General features: G+C 38.5%; 3 protein-coding genes and 1 non-coding gene across 10 annotated transcripts; 2 read left to right on the forward strand and 2 right to left on the reverse strand.

The window, feature by feature from the left end:
• Positions 1 to 6,750: 6,750 nt before the first annotated feature.
• Positions 6,751 to 8,664, reverse strand: LOC142162341 (uncharacterized). Its single transcript, XM_075218686.1, has 4 exons — positions 8,115 to 8,664; positions 7,920 to 8,045; positions 7,549 to 7,814; positions 6,751 to 7,380 (listed from the first exon to the last, which is right to left on the reverse strand). The coding sequence occupies exons 1-4, from the start codon at positions 8,662 to 8,664 to the stop codon at positions 6,751 to 6,753; spliced, it is 1,572 nt and encodes a 523-aa protein (XP_075074787.1).
• Positions 8,197 to 8,301, forward strand: LOC142162542 (small nucleolar RNA R71). The gene has a single exon (XR_012693791.1). It is a non-coding gene; the product is annotated as a small nucleolar RNA R71 (small nucleolar RNA).
• Positions 8,665 to 11,691: 3,027 nt separating the features above from the next.
• On the forward strand, positions 11,692 to 18,384 carry LOC107817505 (calcium-transporting ATPase, endoplasmic reticulum-type-like). Its single transcript, XM_075217805.1, has 8 exons — positions 11,692 to 12,000; positions 13,110 to 14,635; positions 14,783 to 14,903; positions 15,434 to 15,712; positions 15,794 to 16,177; positions 16,459 to 16,568; positions 16,665 to 16,893; positions 17,514 to 18,384. Exons 2-8 carry the CDS (start codon positions 13,167 to 13,169, stop codon positions 18,069 to 18,071), a joined length of 3,150 nt encoding a protein of 1,049 aa, XP_075073906.1. The 5' UTR covers positions 11,692 to 12,000; positions 13,110 to 13,166; the 3' UTR covers positions 18,072 to 18,384.
• A 269-nt stretch (positions 18,385 to 18,653) lies between these two features.
• Positions 18,654 to 23,070, reverse strand: LOC107817506 (pentatricopeptide repeat-containing protein At5g08510). 7 transcript variants are annotated; one of them, XM_075217801.1, is made up of 5 exons: positions 22,748 to 23,070; positions 22,070 to 22,122; positions 21,828 to 21,867; positions 19,389 to 21,215; positions 18,654 to 19,282 (listed from the first exon to the last, which is right to left on the reverse strand). In XM_075217801.1, exons 4-5 carry the CDS (start codon positions 20,313 to 20,315, stop codon positions 18,683 to 18,685), a joined length of 1,527 nt encoding a protein of 508 aa, XP_075073902.1. In that variant the 5' UTR covers positions 20,316 to 21,215; positions 21,828 to 21,867; positions 22,070 to 22,122; positions 22,748 to 23,070; the 3' UTR covers positions 18,654 to 18,682. The 7 variants fall into 7 exon arrangements, with proteins under 7 accessions (XP_075073902.1, XP_075073903.1, XP_016498841.1 ...); XM_075217802.1 differs by having other exon boundaries at positions 21,770 to 21,867; XM_016643355.2 differs by having other exon boundaries at positions 22,066 to 22,122.
• Positions 23,071 to 27,135: the final 4,065 nt, after the last annotated feature.

The raw sequence follows: 27,135 nt of genomic DNA on the forward strand, positions 1-27,135 counted from the left end.
CGGGAGTAGATCAATATATCATCAATTAAAGCAATCACAAAGGAATCAAGATAGGGATTGAACACTCGGTTCATCAAATCTATGAATGCTGTTGGGGCATTTGTCAACCCAAATGACATCACTAGAAATTCATAATGCCCGCACCGAGTGCGAAAAACTTTCTTAGGGACATCGTATGCCCTAATCCTCAACTGATGGTAGCTAGATCTCAAGTAAATCCTTGAAAACACTTTGGCACCCTGAAGCTGATCAAATGAATCATCAATCCTCGGCAATGGGTACTTGTTCTTGATGGTGACTTTGTTCAACTGTCGGTAGTCTATGCACATCCTCATCGACCCATCCTTCTTCTTGACCAACAACACCGGCGCAACCCAGGGCGAGACACTAGCTCTAATAAAGCCCTCATCAAGCAAGTCTTGCAACTGTTCCTTTAATTTTTTCAACTCTAGCGGGGCCTTACGATATGATAGAATGGAAATGGGTTGAGTGCCCGGAGCCACATTAATGCAAAATTCAATATCCCTGTCAGGTGGCATCCCCAATAGGTCTGTAAAAAATACCTCCGGAAACTCACGAACAACTGGTACAGAATCCATGGAGGGAACCTCTGCGCTGGAATCGCGAAAATAAGCCAAATAAGCCAAACATCCCTTCTTGACCATACGTCGACCCTTCATATAAGAAATGACCCTATTGGTAGAATCACCATGAGTCCCTCTCCACTCCAATCGAGGCAACCTTGGCAAGGCTAAGGTCACGGTCTTGGCATGACAGTCCAATATGGCATGATAAGGTAACATCCAATCCATCCCCAAAATGACATCAAAATTGATGATATCAAGAAGTAAGAGATGTACACGGGTCTCAAGACACCCAAATAACCATAGATGAGCGATAGATATGATCTACGACAATAGAATCACCCACCGGTGTGGACACATATACAGGAGCACTCAAAGAATCATGAGGCACAACCTAATACATAGCAAAATAAGATGACACACAGGCGTATGTACACACTGGATCAAATAGAACTGAAGCATCTCTACTGCAAACTAAAATTGTACCTATGATAACGGCATCAGATGAAGGCATAACATCGGGGGTAGGCCCCACCACTCTGAACTATATCCCTGGTATAACCTCCTCCTGGCTGGCCTCTACCTCTAGCGGCCTGACCTCAACCTCTAATACCTCAACCTCCACCTCTAGCTGTCTGACCCCTACCTTTAGCTGGCTGAGCATGCGGTGGAACACCTGGTGCCTGAACCATGGCATAAGAACCTTGATGCTCAGAACTAATCAAGGCTCGAGGGAAAAAATCTAGAAATTTGCCTCGAATCGCCACAAGTATAATAAGTCCCCAACTGCTAGGAATACTGACCCTGAAACTGACACTGACGGCCTGAGTAACCACCTTAAAAGCTCTAGAGTGGATATGCACTGGTAGGTGCTGGTGGTGCACTGTAGGGTAGCTGATCAAAATACTGCATATAAGACCCACGACCACCTGAAGCACCATGAGAAGCTTGAAGTGCTAAATGAAACGATCTGGGAGGATGGCCCCTACCAAAAGAATCCTGCCTCCAGACGAGCCACCACTGAACCTACCTGAATGACGAGGCCTCTTGTCAGAGCGTAACATCTTAACCTCAAGATTTGACTCACAAGTACCACGCATTATCACTCGCCCACTTACTCTAACATAGAGGTCAATGACATTTCCTTTACTTCATGAATCAAGTGCCCTCACACAACCAACGAGAGTAGTCCCACACAATAAAATTTAAAAACACTTAAGAACTCAAGATAGAAAGAATTCACTCACTCTCAGAAATAATATTCATATGCCACAAAAGATGCACCATAGGTTTGCCGGTAGTGTACTATTCTACTAATCGAGCTCATTCAGTCTAGGATCAAGTAGGACTTTATTTGGTTCTAATGTAGGCTGCGGGACGGGTAGGATACAATTAGATATAAGAGTAACTACACCTCCCTAAGCACTTTAATACATATATTTTAACATTCAAAACCCCACACTTATGTCAAACCATGACTCCACCTTCACATCAATATATATTAACTCCCCACTTCTTTAAGCACAATTACATCAAGAGTCACCACTATTACAGAATATTTTCACATCAATACAACTATTTTTTTTCTTTTTCTCTTTGTCAATTCAAGTGGCTCTTGCTCTTTCAAATTAGTGCACCTTTATCCTTATTTTATTAGTTCCACTCAAAAGCCAAACCAACCACCCCACACTTTAACTTTTACAAAGTTCATAACAATTCAAGTGCTCATGAGAGGTGAAAAGGTTCAAATAGATGGTTAATTCAAACAAATGGGTAAGGCTTGTAATGTGGTTGCCAAAGAAACAGGATTACAGGCTCAAAGGGGTTAACTATGATACATAACAATTAGGCGGGTAATATATTTATATATGGCTCAACAAAGATTAACTACGATCAATAACAACTATATATATATATGGCTCAACAAAGAAATGCCTATATCACTTCCAAGACTGAACAAAACTACTATTTCGCTTTGCAAACACACATGGCAAGTTCTAGACAACAAATGCAATGCACAGAATAACACAAAACCTTACAGACACATGGCACATAACTAACTCAGGATTGGACTCATCAAGACACTCTAGTCAAAGAAGTTAAGAGTTAAGATCATACAATTTAAGGTACTTATTCAAAAGTCAAAAACTGAGCCTAAGCGTCATAACTAAAGTACTCACTATTCTCAAGGCATAACAATTCAAGAGATATTGCTTCCATTCAATTCATGTCACCATGGCTTCTCTCCTAAAAAAAATACCTACACCCGGTTCAAACAAAACCCTTGGAAAAGAACTGCGGCACAAAGAAAAACCAAGGGGGAATTACTACACTACCTACAAAGAAAATCTTTTTGTCCTTTTTCTTTAGACTTAAATCCCTCAAGAAAACTGTCTAGGATATCCATCATCGGGAGAAGTCCAAATTTATTTTTTTATTGTTTTTCGATTTTTTTTCTTTTTTCGAGCTACTAAAATACTACACAATTCTACATCCTACTAATCATCTAGAGAATTCTCCCACCCCACACTTAAAAGAGTGCAGTGTCCTCAACGCACATATAAAGCAAAACAATAACAAGGGTGGACAAAAAACTCCCTGAAAGGCCAAAGGCCGAAGCAATAGCGGCTCACGAGTACTCAGACTTCCCCCAGGCATAGTCCTTTGTGTGGGACCCCACACTTAGTCCTCAACCTCTAACTCGCTTTTGCATTCTTCTAATGACTTTGCCTCATATGTTCATAATCCTACAAAATAAAAACAAATACTACAACAATAATAAGAAAAAAAATGAAAATAAAAGAAAACAATAAAAATGGATTGCCTCCCAACAAGTGTCTGATTTAACGTCACGGCACGATGCAGAGTCTCGCTTACTCATCAGCGAGTACAACCTTGGTCTTCTCACGATTAATCATTCCTCCCCAATAATGCTTGACTCTATGACCATTCACCAAGAATTTCCTCTCACCATTTAAAGGTCGTAGCTCGATTGCACCATAAAGAGTGACTCTCACCACCTTAAAAGGACCTGATCATCTTGACTTTAGCTTTCCAGGGAACAGCCATAATCTAGAATTGAATAATAATACATGTTGGCCTGGCTCAAAGTGATGCGGCTTGATATGCTTGTCATGCCATCTTTTTGTCTTTTCTTTATAGAGCTTAGCATTTTCATAAGAGTGCAGCCTGAACTCATCTAACTCATTCAACTGCATAAGTCTTTTCTCACTTGCGGCCTCAAAGTCCATATTCAGGTTCTTAATGGCCCAGTATGCCTTGTGTTCCAGCTCAAGGGGCAAGTGACAAGCCTTCCCATAAACTAGCTTGTAAGGGGACGCTCCAATGGGCGTTTTATATGCAGTCCTATACGCCCATAAGGCATCATCCAACTTTGTAGCCCAATCCTTCCTATTCACACTCACCGTCTTTTCTAATATTTTCTTTATTTCTCTGTTTGACACCTCAACTTGCCCACTGGTTTGAGGATGATATGTTGTAGCAACTCTGTGGCGAACTCCATATTTATCTAGAAGGTTATTCAGCAACCGATTGCAAAAATAAGTCCCCTCATCACTAATTAAGGCACGTGGAGTCCCAAATCTCGAGAATATGTTCTTTTTCACAAATGCATCTACCACCATGGCATCATTTGTTGGTAAGGCAATCGCCTCCACCCATTTTGACACGTAGTCAACTGCTAGCAAAATGTATTTTTTTCCTCTAGACGGTGGAAAGATCCCCATAAAATCTATCCTCCACATATCAAAAAGCTCAACTTCTAGGATGTTATTCAAAGGCATCTCACGCCTCCTTGTGATTGTTCCTGTTCTCTGACATTGGTCACACTCCTTAACGAATGCATGGGCATCCTTGAATAAAGTCGGCCAAAAGAGACCGGATTGTAGCACCTTTGCAGCTATTTTATCTCCTCCATGATGGCCCCCATAAGGTGATGCGTGACAATCATACAACACTAATTCCACCTCCTTTTCAGGAATGCATCTCCTCATCAATTGATCAGCACATTGCTTGTACAAATAGGGGTCATCCCAGTAGTAAAAGTTCACATCATATAAAAACCTCTTTCTTGCTTCAGATTCAATTTCAGGAGGAAGTACCCCACTCACAATATAATTCACGTAGTCTGCGTACCATGGAGGAGGGTCTTGGGTTATAGCAAAAAGTTGCTCATTAGGAAATACTTCTTTAATTTGGTCACCCTCCTCCACGTGATCGTGATTTTCCAGCCTTGATAGATGGTCAGCTACTTGATTCTCTGTCCCCTTTCGATCTCGTATTTCTACATCAAATTCCTGCAACAACAAAACCCAGCGCATAAATCTAGCCTTAGATTCTTTTTTTGTAAACAAATACCTGATTGTTGCATGATCGGTATGGACTATGACTTTCGTCCCCACCAAGTATACCCGAAATTTCTCAAAGGCCCACAGAACAGCTAACAACTCCTTCTCAGTGGTGGTGTAATTCAGTTATGCATCATCAAGAGTCTTACTCGCATATTAAATGGAATAAAACACCTTGCCCTTCCTCTGGCCTAGCACTGCCCCAATAGCAAGGTCACTCGCATCACACATAAGTTCAAATGATAAGGACCAATCAGATGCCACAATGATGGGAGCAGTCACCAACTTCTTTTTAAGTTCTTCAAATGCCTTGAGGCAAGCATCATCAAAGTTGAAAGTTACATTTTTTTCAAGTAGCCTGCAAAGAGGAGTAGCAATTTTCAAAAAATCTTTAATAAAGTGCCGATAGAAACTCGCGTGTCCCAAGAAACTCTGGACACCCTTCACTGAAATAGGTGGAGGTAATTTTTCAACCGCCTCTACCTTCGCTTTATCAACTTCAACGCCGCTCCTAGATACTCTGTGACCCAACACGATGCCTTCTTGTACCATAAAATGGCACTTTTCCCAATTCAGTACTAGATTTTTTTCTTCACAACGAGCTAGAACCTTGCTTAAATTCCTCAATCAATTATCATAAGAAGACCCAAAAACTGAAAAATCATCCATAAACACTTCCACGAATTTTTCTACCATGTCGGTGAAAATAGCCATCATACGCCTCTAGAAAGTGGCTGGTGCATTACAAAGACCAAACAACATTCGCTTGAAGGAAAAAGTGCCATAAGGACAAGTAAAAGTAGTCTTATCCTGATCCTCTGGCATATGACAATCTGATTGTATCCTGAATAACCATCAAGGAAGCAGTAATATTCATGCTCAGCTAACCTGTCTAGCATTTGGTCGATGAATGGAAGCGGGAAGTGATCCTTGCGAGTTGCCTTATTGAGCCTTCTATAATCAATGCAGACTCTCCATCATGTAACAGTGCGAGTGGGGATTAGCTCATTCTTCTCGTTCTCAACTACAGTCATTCTTCCCTTTTTGGGCACACATTGAACCGGGCTTACCAAGTTGCTATCAGAAATTGGAAAAATGATACCTGCATCGAGCAAATTGATTACTTCCTTTTTCACCACCTCTTTCATAATAGGATTTAATCTCATTTGCTGCTCTACACTGGGGCGGTGTCTGTCCTTTAAAAAGATTTTATGCATGCAAAATGACGGACTAATACCCTTGATGTTATCTATAGTCCACCCAATGGCCTTTTTATGCTCGCGGAGGACTTTGAGCAATTTTTCTTCTTGAGTGCTGGTCAAGCTAAATGAAATAATCACCGGCAGTGTCTCAGAGTTTCCCAAATAAGTGTAGCGCAGATGCGCTGGAAGTGGCTTGAGTTCTAGCTTCGGAGCTTCTTCGATAGATGGCCTGGGGAAGGTCAGAGTAACAGGCCTGTCCAACTCTTCAAATTTTCTAAACCCATGTACATAACTGCAGGACATATCCAGAACTTGCTCAATTTCTCCTATCCTTTCATCTTCACTATTTTCTATATCCCTAATCAATACTCGTTCAACAGGATCTGCAGGGCTCATATAGGGTACTAACGATGTGGCATCACTCTCTACCACAGAGATCATGGATAACTCTTCATAATGGGTTGGTAAATTGAGTGCTCTATAAACATTGAATACCTCCACTCGGTCACCTACTCTCATCGTCCTCTTTCCTTTGCAGACATCAATAATAGCTCGACCTGTGGCTAAGAATGGACGCCCCAAAATAAATAGGACTTCCTAATCAGGCTCGTAATCCAGGATAATGAAATCAGCAGGGAATATGAAAGAACCCACTTGAACTAGCACATCTTCAATCACTCCCTTAGGATGAGCAAGGGAGCGATCAGCTAACTGTAAGATAACTATCGTTGGACGTAGTTCACCCAACCTCAATTGTCTGAACACAGATAGTGACATCAAATTGATGCTCGCCCCAAGATTACATAAAGCTCTCCCAACAACATGTTTACCAATCGAGATTTGGATAGTGAAACTACCTGGATCATTCAATTTCTGAGGTAACTTGCCTTGAATTTTGGAACTGCACTCCTCAGTGAGTGCCACAGTCTCGAACTCGGTTAGCCTTCTTTTATTTGCCACAATGTCCTTGATGTACTTTGCATATTTTGGTACTTCTTGTAAGATGTCAACCAATGGAATATTAATTTGCACCTGCTTCAAGATATTAAGAAACTTTTTGTATACGACATTGTCTCTTAATTTCTGCAATATTTGAGGGAATGGAGGTGGTGGCCTTGCAACCAATTGTGGGGGTTGCTCAGCCACCGCCTCTCCAGCTGGCTTCTCTGTCTCCTTAGCTTTTTCTGATATTGATTCTATAGTGGTTGGCCTCTCATTAAAAGTTACCTATTTCCTCTTTTTAGACTGAACTTCTTCTAGTTGTCTCCCATTCCTCAACGACACGGCATTAAGGGCCACCCTAGAATTTGCTTCAGTATCACTTGGAAGAGCTCCAGCTGGTCTAGTGTTTTGAGCACTGGCAAGCTATCCCATTTGACGCTCCAAATTTCTCACTGTTGTGGCGAGGGCTTGCTGTTCAGCCATCACTTTCTGAGAGAGGGCTTGTTGTTCAGCCATCATTTTTTTAAACATGTCTTCAAGGTGACTTGTAGGACTCGCTTGTTGTTCAACCTGAGGTGGTCTATATTGTTGTTGAGGTGCTTGAGACCTGTATTGATTCTGAGCACCTTGGTTTCCACCCCAAGAGAAGTTTGGGTAGTTCCTCCAGTTGGGATTGTAAGTGTTCCCATATTGGTTTGTTTGGCCCCTATTTGAATTACCTACAAAGCAGACAAACTTTGGGTTTGCGGGGCATATATCGCTCGTGTGCCCCTCTCATATTTCACAAAAAACTTGAACCTGTTGTACCTATTGCATGTTGATACTCAAGTTCATCTGGTTGACTTGATTGGTCAGTGTAGCAATCTGCGTTGATAATGCTGAGACGACATCTAACTCAAGAACCCCTGCAGACTTTTGCACTATATGTCTGCCCATCTCTTCTTGCCAATCTAGATTGCTCTTGGAGAATTTGTTCAATAATGCATATATCTCGTCAAAGCTTTTCTCCAACACTTGACCCCCAGCTGCAGCATCTACCACGATCTTTTTTTCAAAATGTAGCCCTTCTATGAAAGTGTGAGCTAACACTTCATTTGTCTGATTGTGATGAGGATAGTCTCTGAGTAGCCCCTTGAATCTTTCCCAAGCTGAGTATAAAGATTCTCCCGCTTTCTGTTTGAAGGCAACTATCTCACTTCTGATCTTTGCAGTTTTGCCTGAAGGGAAGAACCTTTCCAGAAATTTTCTCGCCAAATCGTTCCATGTTGTAATGGAATTAGCTGGTTCTGCCTTTAGCCATCGCTTAGCCTCGCCCAACAGAGAGAATGGAAAAAGTGTGAGCCTCACATAATCTGGAGTGACCCCGTTAGTGATATAAGTATCACTAATCTCCAAGAAGTTCAGAATATGATGTTGTGGGTCCTCGTGTGGAAGACCCATAAATTGCCCGTTTGCATGAAGTAGCTGGATCATGCTCTGTTTCAGCTCAAAGTGCCCAGTGATCCTAGGTTTCACTATACTAGAGGTGACATTAGCAATGATGGGCATCGCCACCTTCTGAACAGCCATAGGTTGCTCCTCTATGTCCACAAGAAATTGAACAAGTGCCTGAATATTATTCGTGTCCCTTGCTTCCCTCAACCTCCTATGAAATGTTCTCTCAGGTTCAGGATCAAAGCCTTGAAGTCGGTCTTGGCTTCTGACCCTACGCATTCAATCAAAGTTCCTGAGATCTGAGCAACAATAAAGTAACGTTAGACTCGACGAAATAAACAATTAAAGCAAAAACTAGCAAGTAGCTAATATTCAAGTCCCCGGCAACGGCGCCAAATACTTGTTGCTCCCAAACGCACACGCAAGTATACGTGGTCGTACAAGTAATAAAATGATAAGTTGAGTGTCGAACCCACAGAGACTTATATCAACTACTCACTAACATATTAATATTGTTATTCCGTCAAGCTAAATTCGAGTACAAGAGTTTAATCATGTTAAACAACAATTCTAAGTAATAACTAAATTATCAAGTAACGAGTTGATTGTTGTGTATTCAGTAGAGACAAGTATTCCAGGGTTGTGATCGATTCACCAATCGTATTGTGTTCTAATTAACTCTCCCTTTCATATAATTCACTCATGGTTGCTAATTAATCGATAAATGCTCGTATAGCCTTCTCCCGAAGTACTACTCACCTATTCTCAATAGATTAACGCCTATATTCCTATGAAATCAATCTATTAAGTATGCATTAAGATCAAGATATTTAATTAAGCACGGTGACTAGGTATATTCCTATTCTAACCACAAATCCGCTCCCTCTGAGGGTTAATATCATGCTCTCTTCAATTCTTCTTTAATTTAAACACGGCTTTCCCAAGCATAGCATAGATAGTAAATAGAACCCAACTGTTGGCCAGACAATTAAGCAATTAAACACAGAATTGAAGAAACAACCATATATTGGTGAATTATAATCAAGGTCAAGTTAATGGCAAACAACAATATTCATGGCTAAATCACAACCCTAGAACAATGGGTGTTTATAGCCATTCATGATGTAATCAATCAATTGCAAAAGTTCTGAATAATTGAAAATACTAGAAAAGATGATGAAATCTGAGATGTTCTTGTGTTTTTGCTCCAAAGTGCGTCTCTCCAAGTCTAAAAACTCAAAATAGCGTTTTTATATGTATTTATACCAAGTAGGGTCGGACCCAAACGAAACACCCTTTCCTACGCGAAATAGGATTCTGGATCTGTAAATTTTGTACAGCCGCGCCCACCCTACGCCGCACCATGCGGCGCGCTAATGGAGTTTATCAGCAGCCTTGCACTTTTCGTATCAGGCAGCAATTTACACTGCTGCGTTGTGCCCTGCGACACCCCATGCGGCGCGGTAGTGTAATTTTCTTAGAGTGAACTTATTTCGTCCTCTTTTAACATCCGAACTTGGTACACGACCTCCGAACACGATCTCGGCTTAATGTATTGGGCTTTTACTCAGACTTCAAAGCTCCAAATCACTTGAATTCATTCCATAACGCCTACATAGATCGGAATCACTCATACAAGGCATACAACACATATGTAGTGCAAAACACTAGCGATTAAAGCTCAAACTCAATTAAAGTGCAGTAAATTAGAGTATAATAAGCGACTAAAATACACAATTATAGCCTATCATCATATACTCCATTAATTTAAGCTAAGGCATGTGGTATATATTACTCCCTCCGCTTCACAATAAGTGACCAATTTGCTTTTTCATTTTGGTTCAAAATAAGTGTCCAGTTATGTAATCAAGAAAGAATTCAATTTGTTTTTACAAAATAACCCCTATGTACATATCCCTAAAAAGTTTTCTTACTCCTCACATTAAATGTTTAATTAAGGGTAATTTAGTCATAATAGGTATTTTTGTATAGAATTTAGTATTTTCTTAATGAGTGTGTTAAAAGTAAATTGGACACTTATTGTGAACCGGATGGAGTACTATCATATCACTATAATATGCCATGATACGGTTTTCCACAAGGAAGTTTCCTAGAAAGTGGACGAATTTTGAAAACTTGAGAAAAAAGTTTTGAAATCATGAACCTGTACTAGTCAGTCTCGTCTGCTGACAACATCTTTTTTTTATTTTCTTTCCAAAATTGATGGATAAAGAAACGAATTAATTGGCTCTCTTTCCCTTTGTCCTAATAAAACAACGAAGAATGTCAAAAAGTCATCATCTTGAATGGTTTTCTTATTTATTCCTCTCTTTCCCTTTTTTAATTCCTAACGTAACAAACTTTCTAATGTTGAACAATTCTTGGTGATGTTGTCCCACCATATAATCCTTGAATTATCATTGAATCGTGGACAGCACTACTAATTAGCATAAAGTCCAAGAGTTGTTCATTCTCTTAAGGGGAAAAGAAAAAGAGAAGCCAAAAATAGTAGTAGTAATTTGTATGAATGCATACTTTTGGAATTGGTTGATGAAAACCAATATAAACGGCTTGTTTCCATTTTCCTAAATTATATTTATAAATATCATTTATTCTCGCAGTTGACTTGACTGAAAACCTAAAATCTTATAAACTGCTAGCAAGAGGAATGAATATAATATACTTATAAAGGAATATAAGGAAAAACACATATTGAACTCTTGGTACATATTAGTACTCTTTTGGTTTCATTTTATATGTTTTAGTTAAACCGAGCAAGAATTTAAGAATATAAAGAGAACTTTGTGATTTTGAAATAAAGGTATGCATTACCTACTAAAAATATCCTTGTGGTTTTATATATAGCATATCATTCTTATAAGAAAGTATTATCAAGGGTAAAATGCGAAGAACTGTATTATTTATTTTGATCTAGACTAAAAAAGAATACTTAGTAAATTGCGTACCAATTTTATTTTCTAGTTTCAATGTCAACCAAAAATAGTTTTATTAGTAAAATAGAGCACAAAAATACATTGGGAACAAAAAGATTGGATGCGTATGTATACACTATACATTAAAGATTCTGTTTACGCGTACGGCTGTCTACTTGTCCGTCCCCAACTACTACCGTATAAAAGTCAAACTCAAATTAAGGACATTATGGTAAATCCAACTTGATTTTGAATACTACGGAGTATATGTTTTTTTCTCCTGTGCCTTTTAAAATGCAACTGTATCCAAATCTGTACAAATAAACTCCGAGAACTACTTTACTTTTGCAAAAGCAGTGATCTCAGTCGTAAGTGTTCTTCAGTCTTTCTTTCTTTTTTACTGGAAAGAAAAAAATAATCAATTGAATGAGAAAATTTTGAGCCGTCTGTTTCCGAGAATCTTCTTCCTCTGTATAATACCATGTCCGATCTGTCAGTTACTTTGTCTGAAAGCCACTGCTTTTGTTCCTTATAAGAGGTACAACATTTCCTTTCTCATTGTTATTCCTTGTCCCTTTTGCTAGCAGTTGTTAAAGCTTCAATCTTTTTCATTGTGGGTACTAATACATGATCTGTTTTGATTCTTTTTTATAAGAGTCTTATTCTTGTCTCATTTGTAAAGTTAGTTTGTTTTGCATGGTTTCAGTTTTCTTTTAATGCTGCATAGCAGTTTCTGCTGTTGTTTTCCTCCATTTCATAGTTTTACTTGTTTGAGGCTTAATGCTGGTTGCCTTCCCTGCTTCCTTTTAAATGTGATTTTTTATGGTTGGATAGGTGTGCCATAAAAGCTGTCAATTATTACTTGGTAGAGTTGTAGTTGGAGTGGGTTGCTCTAGTGGTGAGCACCCTCCACTTCCGACCAAGAGAATCCAAGAGAATGTGAGTTTTAGTCACCCAAGAGCAATGTGGGGAGTTCTTGGAAGGAGGGTCTATCGGAAACAACCTCTCTACCCCAGAGTAGGGTCTATCGGAAACAACCTCTCTACCGCAGAGTAGGAGTAATGTTTTCGTACACACTACCCTCCCAGACCCCACTTGTGGGATTATACTGGTTGTTGTTGTTGTTGGAGATTTGCTTCTTTTTGCCGCTTATATTCTTTTTTTATAATAACTCAAAACCAACAGTTTCATTAAACTGAATCAGCAACCAACAAGTTTGCAATAGAACTAGGATGTACTCCCAATAGAAAGGACTAGCATAATTTATAGACTCTCTTGCTAAGAAATGAGCAATTATATTTGCTTGCCTCTTCTTAACCCAAAACAGAGAAACATTAGGATTTCTCTTTAACAAGAAACAACAATCGTTTAACAAAACTCTGTAAAATCTTCACTCGAGGAGTTATAAGAAAGCACAATTTCCTGGGCATCACATTCAACTATACATGGGCCATCAAACAATCACTTCTGTAAATTATCCCTTATTTGATCTTCATATTTTCTCCACCAGTTATTTGGTTTGGGAAAAGTTTAAATATTTGCTTTTCACTCTCAATTATTTGCTTAACTTTTATGGTTCCAGGGTTGCACACTAAAATACTATAGTCCTTCTTTGCTCAAACTGTTATTTCTTGTATCTTTTTTCAGGGAATGAGATGTTGAGGATAATTTCTTTGGAATTTAAGTTAGATTGAGGATTTCGCGATGGAAGAAAAACCATTCCCTGCATGGTCCTGGTCTGTCGACCAGTGTCTGAAAGAGTACCAAGTAAAATTAGAGAAGGGTCTGAGCACTTATCAAGTGGAGAAGAGGCGAGAAAGATATGGTTTGAATGAGCTTGAGAAAGAAAAGGGGAAGCCTTTGTGGAGGCTTGTTTTGGAGCAGTTTGATGATATGCTTATTAAGATCCTCCTTGGTGCAGCCTTCATCTCATTCGTTATAGCTTATCTGCATCAGGATGAGACTGGAGATTCAGGGTTCGAGGCCTATGTAGAACCCTTTGTAATCCTCTTGATCTTAGTAATCAATGCAATCGTCGGAGTTTGGCAAGAAAGCAATGCTGAGAAAGCACTGGAAGCATTAAAAGAGATGCAAGGTGAGTCTGCTAAGGTATTCAGAGATGGATATTTAGTACCAGATTTACCAGCAAGGGAGCTTGTCCCAGGGGATATCGTGGATCTGCGAGTTGGTGACAAAGTGCCAGCTGATATGAGAGTTGCCACTTTAAAATCCTCAACCCTAAGGGTTGAGCAAAGTTCTTTGACGGGGGAGTCGATGCCCGTTACTAAAAGCATCGATTCCCTTCCTATGGATGATTGTGAATTGCAGGCCAAAGAGAACATGGTTTTTGCTGGAACTACAGTCGTGAATGGTAGCTGCATCTGCATTGTTGTCGACACAGGGATGTGCACAGAAATTGGTAAGATCCAAAGACAAATCCATGATGCATCAATGGAAGAGAACGACACCCCTTTGAAGAAGAAACTTGATGAATTCGGTAATAGGCTTACATCTGCTATTGGCATTGTTTGCCTAGTCGTGTGGGCGATCAACTACAGATATTTCCTTACCTGGAAGGTTGTGGATGGATGGCCTTCAGATGTCCGTTTCTCATTTGAGAAATGCACATATTATTTCAAGATAGCTGTTACTCTTGCAGTGGCTGCAATTCCTGAAGGTCTCCCCGCTGTAATTACTACTTGCTTAGCTCTGGGTACAAGGAAAATGGCACAAAAGAACGCAATAGTGCGGAAACTTCCAAGTGTGGAAACCTTAGGATGCACAACTGTGATTTGTTCAGATAAAACAGGAACCTTGACTACCAATCAGATGTCTGTGACAGAGTTCTTTACATTGGGAGGTAAAACTACAACCTGGCGAACTTTTAGCGTCGAAGGAACTACGTATGATCCTAAGGATGGGAGAATAATTGACTGGAATTGTTACAATATGGATGCTAACTTGCTAGTTATGGCTGAAATATGTGCAATCTGCAATGATGCTGGGGTCTTCTGCGATGGTCGTCTGTTCAAAGCAACTGGATTGCCTACTGAGGCAGCTCTTAAAGTTTTGGTGGAAAAGATGGGAGTACCAGATAGCAAAGCGAGAAGCAAGATCCGCGATGCACAGATTGTATCTAGCTATTTGATTGATCGCAACACCGTTAAATTAGGTGACCATAACTTTACTTCATTCATCAATCTAGTTGCTACGACTTGAACTTGTTTTTATTATTATTATTATTATTATTATTATTATTATTATTATTATTATTATTATTATTATTATTATTATTATTTTATTTTTGGGAAGAGCGTGCAAAAATGTGAATGGTGGATGAAAAGATCAAAAAGGGTTGCAGCATTGGAATTTGATCGTGTTCGCAAATCCATGGGTGTTATTGTGCGGGAGCTAAATGGGAGCAATCGACTACTTGTCAAGGTTATTTCATGTCATTTATGATACATAGATAGTAATGAGATCAGTGTGATCACATATTTTTATTTTGAATATACTGGTTTCTGAACTACATTAGAGACTAGAGATAATTGGTCTCTAAAATATTTTTCTTTATTTGACTGTTGGCTTCGATATACCCAGCTAGCCAGAAAAGTTCTTATTTTTATCTTGTTGATGTGCTGTAGGCAGTATATGCCTAGAAAAATTTCAATTAGCAAGAGACTGAGTCTGCATTATCTTCATCTCTAGGAGTAGGTTCAATGTTAATCCTTACTAAATGCTGTGGCAGCTTAACTGTTTATTAATGTTCTTCAGTTTCCGAAAGTGGGTATCAACAGTTTGAAGTGTTATCTGTTCTTTCTGCCAAAGATGCTTCTCCGGAGTTTAGTTCCGTAGCAATGTCATTCACTTTAGGAAATGCCTAGCTTTTCTCCATTGATGTTGAATGATCACTTGTTCACAAGTTGAGCTTGGTAATCTGTGCATTTCTGATTAAAACTTGTTTTGTCTAGGGTGCTGTTGAGAGTTTGCTAGAACGTAGTACATATGTTCAACTTGCAGATGGATCAACTGTTCCCATTGACGAGTCCTGTCGTCAACTATTGTTGTTGAGACACTTGCAGATGAGTTCAAAGGGTCTGCGATGCTTGGGCTTGGCATATAAAGATGATTTGGGCGAGCTTTCAGGATATTATGCCGAGACTCATCCTGCCCATAAGAAGCTGCTTGATCCATCCTGCTACTCCTCCATAGAAAGTGATCTAGTTTTTGTAGGAGTTGTTGGTCTAAGGGTGAGTACTTTTAAGTTTCCAAGAATAATAAATAACTAACTAGAAAACCTTCATTTTCTTAAGTAAATGAATGAAATGCAGGACCCCCCACGTGAGGAAGTTCACAAGGCAGTAAATGACTGTAGAAGAGCTGGGATAAAAATCATGGTTATAACTGGAGATAATAAATCCACAGCTGAGGCTGTTTGCAGGGAAATTCAGTTATTTTCTGATGGTGAGAATCTTAGAGGGAGTAGTTTTACTGGCAAAGAGTTCATGGCACTTTCCTCTCAGCAACAAATTGAGATATTGTCAAAAGATGGAGGCAAGGTCTTTTCTCGTGCTGAACCCAGGCACAAACAAGAAATTGTAAGGATGCTGAAGGAAATGGGTGAAGTTGTTGCAATGACTGGAGATGGCGTCAATGATGCACCTGCACTAAAACTTGCTGACATCGGAATAGCCATGGGCATCACAGGAACTGAGGTGAAAATAAACTTTTTTTGTGTAGTTGTTACAACTCATTTTCTGAATTATTGCGTTAATGCTCCCAGTGCAATTATTTGATCGTTGACTACCTAAAATACTCTTGAAATAGGAGAGTACTGAAGTCTTCTGAGGGATTGCTAGTCATGCTATGTCACTAAGTTTACCATCTAAATCTTCAGAAGTAACCATGATTGTCCACCCTGCATGTGAAGTTTTCCTAAATATGTCAACTTATTGGTCATTGTATTAATTAGCTGATCAGAGAATAATATGTTTAGGTTGCAAAAGAAGCTTCCGATATGGTTCTGGCAGATGACAATTTTAGTACTATAGTCTCTGCTGTTGCAGAGGGACGTTCGATCTACAATAACATGAAGGCCTTCATCAGGTTAGTCTTGTGATTCTGGTAGTGAGTATTTGATTATTCCTGGATTAATCATGCATTTTTCTTCCTTAATTTCATCTTTATTATTCTTTGGTGCAGATATATGATATCATCCAACGTTGGTGAGGTCATCTCCATTTTCTTGACTGCTGCTTTGGGCATACCAGAATGTTTGATAGCCGTGCAGTTGCTCTGGGTAAATTTGGTAACAGATGGCCCACCTGCTACGGCTCTTGGATTTAACCCTGCTGATGTTGACATAATGCAGAAACCACCTAGGAAGAGCAATGATGCTCTCATAAATTCCTGGGTTTTCTTCCGCTATATGGTATCACTATTTCTTTCCAGTTTCCCCCTCTAAGTTCTATTAGTTACTTCTTCAGGGAAGCCCGGTGCACTAAGCTGCCGCTATGCGCAGGGTCGGGGGAGGGGCGGACCACAAGGGTCTATAAGTTACTTCTTCAATTTTCTCCAATGGGTAGAAATAAATCTGCTTTATTTCTTTCATTTTTTCCCCAAGTTTTTTTTACACTTTATTCTCCTATAAGTATGTGAAGAAAGTACTAGTGATTGAGAAGGCCTCATTTGACTAGAAGTATCAACGGCACAGGCTGTGCGTGCTGCAGCATTTACCTGGCGATGTGGTTCACCCCTGTTATACTTTATAAAAAATCAGCTCTACCATTCAGCTTATATATTCTCCAAAAATAACAGTGCAATCAAGGAAAATATGTTTATCCATCTAGATCACTTCCCTGCATAAGAAACAACTGTTATAAGCTGCTTAATAAAAGAAGTGGATGCACCAAAGAGAGAAATGAGATGCTCTGTTATCTAAGCAACCAACTATAACTTTTTTTCACATGTACATCTGATCTTCAATATATTGAGTAAACTTCTCGACAAGCTAAGCTGCATCTTACATTCTGGTTTCTGTGATATTTTCAGGTCATTGGTTCTTATGTGGGCATTGCAACGGTCGGCATATTTATAGTGTGGTATACTCAGGCTTCTTTCCTTGGTATTGATCTTGTGAGTGATGGCCACACACTTGTTGAACTATCACAGCTTCGCAACTGGGGTGAATGCTCCGCATGGCCAAATTTCACCGTGAGTCCATTCACGGCTGGTAACCGCCTGATTACATTTTCACACCCTTGTGACTACTTTAGTGTTGGTAAAGTGAAGGCCATGACTTTGTCACTCTCTGTCCTGGTGGCAATTGAGATGTTTAATTCTCTCAATGCCCTCTCTGAAGACAACAGCTTGATCAAAATGCCACCTTGGAGAAACCCTTGGCTTCTTGTTGCGATGTCAGTCTCGTTTGGCCTACATTGCCTGATACTCTATACTCCATTCCTAGCAGATATATTTGGTATTGTCCCACTGAGCCGAAGTGAATGGCTGCTAGTCATCTTGCTTTCTGCCCCTGTTATTCTTATTGATGAAGTCCTCAAATTTGTGGGGAGGAGAAGAAGATGGAGAAGTAAACTAAAAGCTGCATAACGTATTCATCTCGGAAATGCTCGATTTATTGATTAAAGGATGTTTGCTTTGAGCTGATGTGCAAGTTAGGTGGGTATTAAATGTATATTGTTCGGAAATACAAAAACCTTTTTGGAGTAACATATGTTTAGGAACTCTGCTAGCTATATAGAGCCTTTGATCACATGCATTGGGTGGTCTTTGTTATAAAAAATTTCAAGGGTTCCGAAGCAAAACCTGGTGTTTTTTCCCCCTGATCCTTTCTAAGAGGGTTTCATGTATCACTAGAATGTTTGTATTATTCATTTATTATTGATTCTGCCATCTTACAGTAGATGAACTTAAGGCGACCTTTTCTGATGTGTGCTTGAAATTATGCATCTCCTCACCAAAAGCTATTGTTTTTTCCCTATTCTTTTCTTCCCTCTTTTGGAGAGAGAAAGCTGTACATTTCAAAGCCTTACAATCCCCTGAGTTTCAGAAACATGTATAGCTTAAAATGTTAACCAAGTTTTAGTTACATTAGGTTTTGCATAATATTGAGCAGGTGGAGCAGGAATCATTTGTTGCTCTAGACATAATAGGAATGAGAAATGTAGGTCCAAAAACTATTCAGGTTATCACAAAATTTTTTATTCGACAATAGAATCCAAATCAATATCAATGGTGCTTTCATCAAACTTTAATATAGTCGTGACTAAATCAAGCAATGCATATATCTCTTTTGATTTTTGGTGGGATTTATCCTCTACTATGAACTTATGAATATCACCTCCCTCCTCAATGAAGCTGTACCCTGCTGCTTTTGTAATCTGGGAGGACTTCATCAGTTTCCTTAACCTTGCAACACCATCCCATCGGCCAGCTCTTGCATAGATGTTTGAGAGAATAACATAATTTCCGGGATTCCACGGCTCCAACACAGAAAGGAACTCGGCTGCTTTCTCAGCCAGTTCAACATTGCCATGGAAGCTGCAGGCTCCAAGCAGAGTTCCCCATATAACCGAATCAGGTGTCATTGGCATGCTCTCTATAAGATCATAAGCTTCCTGCAACTTTCCAGCCCGGCCTAAGAGATCAACCATACAGCCATAGTGTTCCAACTTTGGAACTATGGAGAATCTTTGCTCCATCAAGCTGAGGAGTCCCCAGCCCTTTGCTACCATGCCTCCATGTGTGCATGCTAAGATTGCTCCTACAAACGTTACATCATCAGGTGCATTTCCTTCTCCCTGTATCAACAGTAGCACAATAATATGAATTCCACTATAAAAGCTAATTCGTGCTTGCTGTAATTTGGATGTTCAAAGAACGAATGGAATATTTGCAAAGGCTTACTAGCATTTGGTTGAAAAACGTAAGAGCTTCATCACCTTTTCCATGGACAGCTAACCCCATGATCATGGTATTCCAAGAACACAAGTTCCTCCTCCTACCAATCTCGTGAAAGAGTTGCATTGCCCTATCAATTCTACCACATTTCATATACATTTCAAGCACAGCATTGCAGACAAACATATTCTTAAAGTATCCATTTGCCCTTGCATTAGCTTCAATTTTCTGCCCAACCTCCAACGCCCCAAGATTCGCACAAGCTGGAAGCACACTAGCAATTGTGACTTCATTAGGCTTTACTCCTTTGTCTTTCTCCATTTCCTTGTAGACAGTTAATGCATTCGCATACTTGCCATTTTGCGAATAGCCTGAAATCATTGCTGTCCAGGAAATCACATTCCTTGAAGGCATTGCTGAAAACAACTTGAAAGCTTCTTCCACATTCCCATTCTTGGTATACCCTGCAATCAAAGAATTCCAAGTGGGCACATCCTTCATTTCCATCTCGTCGAAGAGCTTTCGCGCAGAAGGCAACAGGCCCATTTTAGCATACATGTCAACAAGTGCAGTTAAAGCGTAGATGTCGAAATTGAAACCCCATTTGATGAAATGGACATGGAACATTTGGCCTTGTATGGGGATGGAACGGCTGGTGGATGCGGCGAAGAGGAAAGTGAAGGAGTGTGGATTAGGGGAGCAGCCTTGCCGGCGCATATGGATATAGAGAGAAAAACACTGGCTGGGAAGGCCATGAGAAGAATAGGCTTGAATGAGCTTGTTGTAGAGAAAGACAGTTGGTCTGGTAATATTGTCGAACACTTTGTGGGCATACGGTATGTTTGGGATTTCAACAAGCTTGGTAATCAAGAATTGGGTGAAGTCGGTGCCATTTCGGAGAGTGTGGGCGTGTATTTGTTTCAGCTGGTTCATAAGAAATGTTTGACGCGTCAATGCACCATGCAAAATCGACCTTGCAAAATATCTCGTCTTTTTAGGACCAAGAAAGATCAACTGGCACGATTCTGAAACTAAACTAATGATGCAAAAATCTACCTTATAAGAGATTTAATTGGTATTAAAAGTGGAGATTTATGGATATCGGCCAAACTTGGAGATTCCAAATAATATTTCATGCTTGGGTTTCAGTCACGCCTCCTAAGTGCAACTTAGTACATACTAGTAAGGTGATGCCCGTGCAAAGCACGGCCCAACATTGAAAATAGATATGATCAACTCATATAGAATGAGAAAGAGAAATAGGCCGAAGTCTTGCACACCTTACCCCTTATAACGAATTCCAATTTCACTCGTATCAATTCCAGAAATTTCAGAATTGCTACAAACTTTTTTATATCTAACCATTTGTTTATTGGATCATTAGATAACAAACATATGAATTTAGCCATCAATGGAGAGGGAGCTGATCCAACTGAAAACAATTCTCGCTTTTTAAATATTGATGAAGTACAATATTAGAAGATGTGCTAAATCTCAAATACTTCAACATGCGCAAGTGGATGTCTTTTCTCACAAGGGCAATTTTCCGATCGTACTGATCACATAAAGAATATAATAGTGCCTTATACTCTACAAGAAAATGCAATTTACACAATCAAATACTAATATCATTGTTAGAGGGCTAAAGAGCCTACATAGGAAAAGGAGAAGAAGACTTGCAAATAGAGAAGTTTTCGTAGATCCTCAATATCTTCAGTCACGACATTCATAACTATCTATATGGTTTCATAACATCACAAAATTCATTCTTCTTGAATTCAATGCTGAATTATTGAACTCTTCTATGGTTTTTAGCACGTTTCTTGTTGTTTTCTGCAACAAAAAAAGTAAAATAAAATCTGTATATCACGTGCTAGCAGCTAAATTAGCAACTTTAGAAAACTAATCATGTAATACAATGATGAAGCTTTACTTTAATTCTACTGAAAGCTACAGAAACATGGCATTTGGGCACCAAAATAGGAGAGCCCCCAACCTGAACATACAAATGCAATAAATCTGGCATCCTCTACCCAAAATATAAATATCTATTTAGTAACACCAACAAAGATTCAAATATCATATAAATTTAGAGTAAATATATCACGTTCCTGAAACTGAAAGTAGTTTTCAATTGTCAACAGTTTCAAAATTTTCATCCGATTAGTGTTTTTTCTATACAAAGTTAAAGTTCATATATCATCTCCAATATACAAAGTCTCAGAATTATTCAAACCATGCTTCAGGTGCTTTCCAAATCTTTGCCATTCTTTTTAATACAGAGAATGCAATTACTGTATCACACGCTATTGATAAGTATGCATATTCATAAATAAGGTAGAGATAACAGAGAAAAATTGTCAAACATTAAAAGATCAGTGCATTACCTATGAATATACCATCATATCAAACATAAATAATCAGAATTAGCACAATCTACAGTACCTTTCAAAACAGAAGTGCATCCAAATATGATCGATAAGATCTGAAATGAATAAAGTAAGTAAATGCGTAATCAACAAAAGCTAAAACAACATGACTATTTCAAAACTGACATCTTCAAAATGGTAAAAGAAATTTGATGCGCTACCATCTAAAAGAGAACAATAGACCCGGGAATATCAATCTATACCTAATAGGAAGAACATAAAGGAAAAAATGAAAGCCAATAGAAGAGCAATACTTGCCGGAGTCTGAAATGCTGAACACACGTAGGTATAACTATCACAACATAGTGAAACTGAAATAAAAAAGATTAAACATCAGTAATATACAGGCGTAGATAAAGAAGATGGAGAAATGTTCAAAACTACATCAATAAATAAATGAAAATAGAAGTGCAACAGAAAAATCAGGGAGAAAAGCAAGCAAAACATTACTGCAATAAAGATACCATATCGTGAATAAAAGTTTGATATTGAATTCACATACAGCAAATTGAATCTTAAGATATTTCTGGCAAAAGATGGAATACCGGATGGAGAGATCTAAAGAGAATCTCATTTCCTTGCAATTTATTTTGTATTTTGAGCCTTTCCAATAACTTATTTTATTTATTTGGGTTCCTTCACCTTATAATTAGGGAAGGGGCTGGTTTAGAAGACATTCTGTATAGATATAGAAAACAACTGAGGATACTCAAAGACTTGCAAAACGTAGGTGAAATTATATCACAAGCACAATACACTACTGAAACCACTTCCTATATTAGATCATTTTACCACTGACTCTAATTCTTCGAGAAATTGCAAGAAAATAAACATATCTCTTGAAATTAAATTAGAATTTAAAAGGAAACAATCACAGTAATGTAAGTTGATGTTTCCCAGTAATTTAGACCACGAAGAGGAAAACTACGAACTTACCCTAGGAGAAATATCAATGTTGGAGTCTCAATTTGAACCCTTCGACATCAAACCTGGCAATTATCGTACAATTTTCTCTGTTTAGTTGGTACTTGAGAATACCTAGAACACAAAACTCGATTTCAAATCCATAATTTGAAAAATAAACACATATTATCAATTTCCAGCAAAATATTACAGCTAATATACACAAGACCAAATCAACAATTAACAAATAAACGTAAAAGACAAAAAGTTATGGGATCCATGCAAAAGGGATGTTGGAACTTGCAAAGCAGCAAAGTGATGCGTGAGGGATTTTTTTTCAATTTAAGTGACAATATTCGAAATGGGATTATTTATTTAATTAAGAATCTTCACTTGGGAAAGGTTTGGTTTTTGGTGTCCCAAGTCACCGGTTTATCTTGAATACCAAATCGAGGAAATTTTTGACTTTTCCAAATGAAGTCTGCGAACCAGAAATTCTAAGTAAGGAATTCTGTTGACCCGAGGGAAGGTGCTAGGCACCCTCGAATCCCGTGGTTCTAGCACGGTCGCTTAAATTGTTATAATGGCTAAGTATCTGATTTAAATACATGTTGTGACTTATGTGCTTTTATTGAATTTAAAACCGCTTTTATTATTATCATTTATTTTTATAGAATTGCAACGTCGTGAAAATGCATCTCGAACCACGTCACAATCAATGCACCCGTAGTTGTTAACACATTTCGACTCCGTCGAGATTTGAATTTGGGTCACATAAATGCGCACCCGAATTTAAGAATGTAATTTAATTAAGTCGCGCCTAAAGAGTCTAATGCGTTATTGTCTTTGGGGAAGGTAGTGAAATTCACTAAACAGTCCATCCCAAATTCTAAGTATTTATTATGATCAATTATTGAGGGCCCCGCAATTTGCATTTTTATTTGGCGAGGCTCGTCTCATTATTTTTTAAAAGGATAATCTTAGCACGACTACATTTTCTATTTTTTTTTTGTACTCTAAAATAAATGAAGATAAGGTCCTACTTTATTTACATACTTTCGAATTATTATAGTCAAGTTTTGAAAGTGAGTCGTTTAAAGAGTTTACATGGACAACAGATATAATGTTCTATATACAGACAGTAAAAGAAAGAAAAGACTACATTAAACTACAACTTCAAATCTTTCTCATTTCTTGCATTCATGCTTCGAGTGGCTTACAAGATGAACCAGTATATCAGTTTGTGTACCTGGAAATGGCAGTACAAGAAGAAAAGAAGTAGGAGTCAGCAGTAATAATACCACAGCAACAACAGATTCAGCAACACCGCAAACCCAGTAACGACCAGTAGAATAACCCAGTAACGGATTGAAAAATCAGCAATACCAAAGTGCAATTGCAGTCAAAGCAGAAGAGAGACAGATACAAGATGCAGTAGTTTTGATTTTGAATAACACTCGAGGAAAGGCAAACGGAATTTATTCAAGTAGAAGTTCAAGTTGTCTTTCTCTTTTTCAGTCTAAAAACTCTCTCAAGTCTTAGTCTTCTTTTTAGTGTTCCAGTCCAGTCCTCTCTCAAATCTTGGTCCTCTCAATAATGTTCAACCTCCCTTTAATGTGTCAAATGACCCTATATATATAACAAGACAAGTCTTGAATCCCCAACCCGAAATTATTCCCCCAATGCATGCTTTGTCCCCACTATTTAATGTTTTCTTTATTTTAAACCTTATTCCCCATGCCTACATTAAATAAATACAACATCCTCAACCCATTATAATTTATCCCCCATGCCTACATTAACAAATGCAATATTCCCAACCCATTATAATTTGTCCCCATGCCTAATATTAACAAATGCAATATTCCCAACCCATTATAATTTGTCCCCCATGCCTAACATAAACAAATACAATATTCATCCCCATTACATTTTGTCTTGTCCCCCATTATGTTAAACAATTATATCAAACCCCACCCCATTATATTTTGTCCCCCATGCCTACATAAACAATTATAATAATGTTCAATTACCAAACTACCCCTCCGACCTTATTGCAATTTACCATTCTACCCCTGAACGTACTGCAATTTACCAAACTACCCCCATCAGCTCTAAACAATCAATTAATCATAACTTAACCAAAATATAGCCAAGATGACCAATTTCTCAACAATCTTCAACAACAAATCACATGAACACGATGAAAAACACAACTCCAAATTAATGGAAATAAATTAACCATATCGGGAACCAATCCTAGTTAACTTAGTCCAAAAAATGGATGAGCAAGGATACAACAATATTAACAACACAATACATGATTCATCCACGAATCAAAAACCAAAACATGAACTCACATTAAATCACTGGATTTAACATGAACTTCAAACAGAGATAAACATGAACTAAATCTATTTTTAAACAACAAACATGACGGATTCAAACGATTCAAACAACATTAATAATTTCTGGAAAATACATAACAACACATGAAACAAATTGAAGAAATAATTAATTAAATTTCAATTTGAATCTAACAAACATTAAACTAACAAATATTTACCTAAACAATAATACAAACATGAAAAACAACTAATTAAACTTCCATTTTGAAATCTGAAAATTAATTTAACAAAACATATGAACATGAACAAAACAAAAAATCAAATATCTAACCATAGACATGAACAAAACAAACATTTGCCATTTTTAGATTCGAGAATATCAAAACAAGATACGGACAAAAATAAAACTCAAAATCTACTAACCGGATCGAAACGAAATATGCACGGACTTTTTCGACAAACTCCGACCAAAGCTCGAACAAACGACGGAGACGATCCGAAGCCAACGAAGAAGATGAAGGCAGCGATGAAGCCGATGGGAGGTCGACGGACAGCTGCTCGACGTTGAGGCGATGCAATGGCAGCCATGGCTGCCTGTGTCGATGAGGCAGAAGCTGGATGAGGCAGCCATGTCCATGTTGAGTCGATGAGGCAGAAGCTGGAGCAACAACATTGTTTGGAGCAGCCATGGCCGCTCGTTGCAGCTGGACACGGGCAGCAGTAGTGACGCGTCGGAGCAGTGGTCGACGAACTGTTCGTCGACATGGTGGAGCTGGGTGTTTTAAGGACTGTGGTCGTTTGGAGATGGAGCAGACGCAGAAGCAGAAAACATAGGGGCCGTTCATGGCTGGTGGCTAGAGCTTGCTCATGGTTGACGATGGGTTGTTCGACGACTAGCGAAGGGTGGTCGATGGAGGGGTTGTGCGCGTGTGTGAAGATGAGTAGCCATGGTTGGCTATGGCAGCCATTGGAGGGGAAGGGCGACGTGCAGACATGGGAGTTGGGTGGTTTTGAGATTTTGGAGAGGAAGAAGATGGAGGGGGGCGGGTAGGTTCGTTTGTGTTTTTTAGGGTTTTTTTTTTATTTTTTTGTTTTTTGTTGTGTGTTTTGAAAAAATGAAGAAGGGAGTTGGGTATTTGGGTTAATGGGGTGGACCGGGTCGACCCGATTTGACGTGGACCGGGTCATGGGGAAGATTGGGCCATTATTTGGGTCTGTAGTTTGAAAATTGAAGAAGTGGCCCAATCCGATTTTTCTTTGTATTTTTTGTCTCTTTTCTTTTCTAAAACTAAATTATAAAAATACTTAAATTATTATTAAGAACTAAATTAACTCCCAATAACAATTAACGCACAATTAATAATTAAGCATAAAATTGTATATTTGGACATTAAATGCTAAAAATGCAAAAGATGCCTATTTTTGTAATTTTCATTTTTTGTAAACAAACTTAATTACTAACAAATTGTAGAATTAAATCCTACATGCAAAATGCGACATATTTTATATTTTTTATTAATTTAACAAATAAACATGCAAGGAAAAATACAAATAATCATCCAAAAATGTCACAAAAATACTCAAAATTGCACACCAAGGAAAATCATTTTATTTTGAATTTTCTTTTGGGAGTAATTCTCATATAGGGCAAAAATCACGTGCTTACAGCTGCCCCTCTTTGCCCGAAGACACGAAGGGTTTTCGCGCAAAGATAAAGTGAGCGATTTTTGCCCATCCGAGTACTCCGTGTGAAGCATTTTTTTTAAAAAAGATTTAACCGAATCTTTGCTTCAAAGGTTTCCTACATATCCCTGGCTAAAGGGGAATCAGGTTAATATAGTTCGGGAAATTTTGGTAGCTGGGACTACTATGGGATTGCAATGCTTGTTGTTACTGTTGTTGTTGTTGCTACTACCGCTTTACTGACCGCCTTATTACAACCAAAGGAAATTGAAACTGAACTAACTATTTATGCATGTCAACCGCTAGTTACAAAATTCCTATCTATAATTCTTTTGCAACTTGATCTTGGGTCTTAGCTGATTCTGCTTGTAGACTTCGATCCGAATCTTG

Source organism: Nicotiana tabacum, chromosome 7 (assembly GCF_000715075.1).
Source record: "Nicotiana tabacum cultivar K326 chromosome 7, ASM71507v2, whole genome shotgun sequence".
NCBI lineage: Eukaryota > Viridiplantae > Streptophyta > Magnoliopsida > Solanales > Solanaceae > Nicotiana > Nicotiana tabacum.

Bases quoted from the DNA above. Each gene is read 5' to 3' on its own strand.
- LOC107817505 (XM_075217805.1), top strand. From the start codon at position 13,167: ATGGAAGAAAAACCATTCCCTGCATGGTCCTGGTCTGTCGACCAGTGT. The intron at 15,713-15,793 runs GTGAGTACTTTT...AATGAAATGCAG, and splicing joins TAGGAGTTGTTGGTCTAAGG to GACCCCCCACGTGAGGAAGT. The intron at 16,894-17,513 runs GTATCACTATTT...TGATATTTTCAG, and splicing joins GGGTTTTCTTCCGCTATATG to GTCATTGGTTCTTATGTGGG.
- LOC142162341 (XM_075218686.1), bottom strand. From the start codon at position 8,664: ATGGCTGTTCAGAAGGTGGCGATGCCCATCATTGCTAATGTCACCTCT. The intron at 8,046-8,114 runs GTCAAGTGTTGG...AGAGCAATCTAG, and splicing joins GGTAGATGCTGCAGCTGGGG to ATTGGCAAGAAGAGATGGGC. The intron at 7,815-7,919 runs GTATCAACATGC...TCTGCTTTGTAG, and splicing joins AGTCAACCAGATGAACTTGA to GTAATTCAAATAGGGGCCAA.
- LOC107817506 (XM_075217801.1), bottom strand. From the start codon at position 20,315: ATGAACCAGCTGAAACAAATACACGCCCACACTCTCCGAAATGGCACC. The intron at 19,283-19,388 runs GTAAGCCTTTGC...CTGTTGATACAG, and splicing joins CGTTTTTCAACCAAATGCTA to GGAGAAGGAAATGCACCTGA.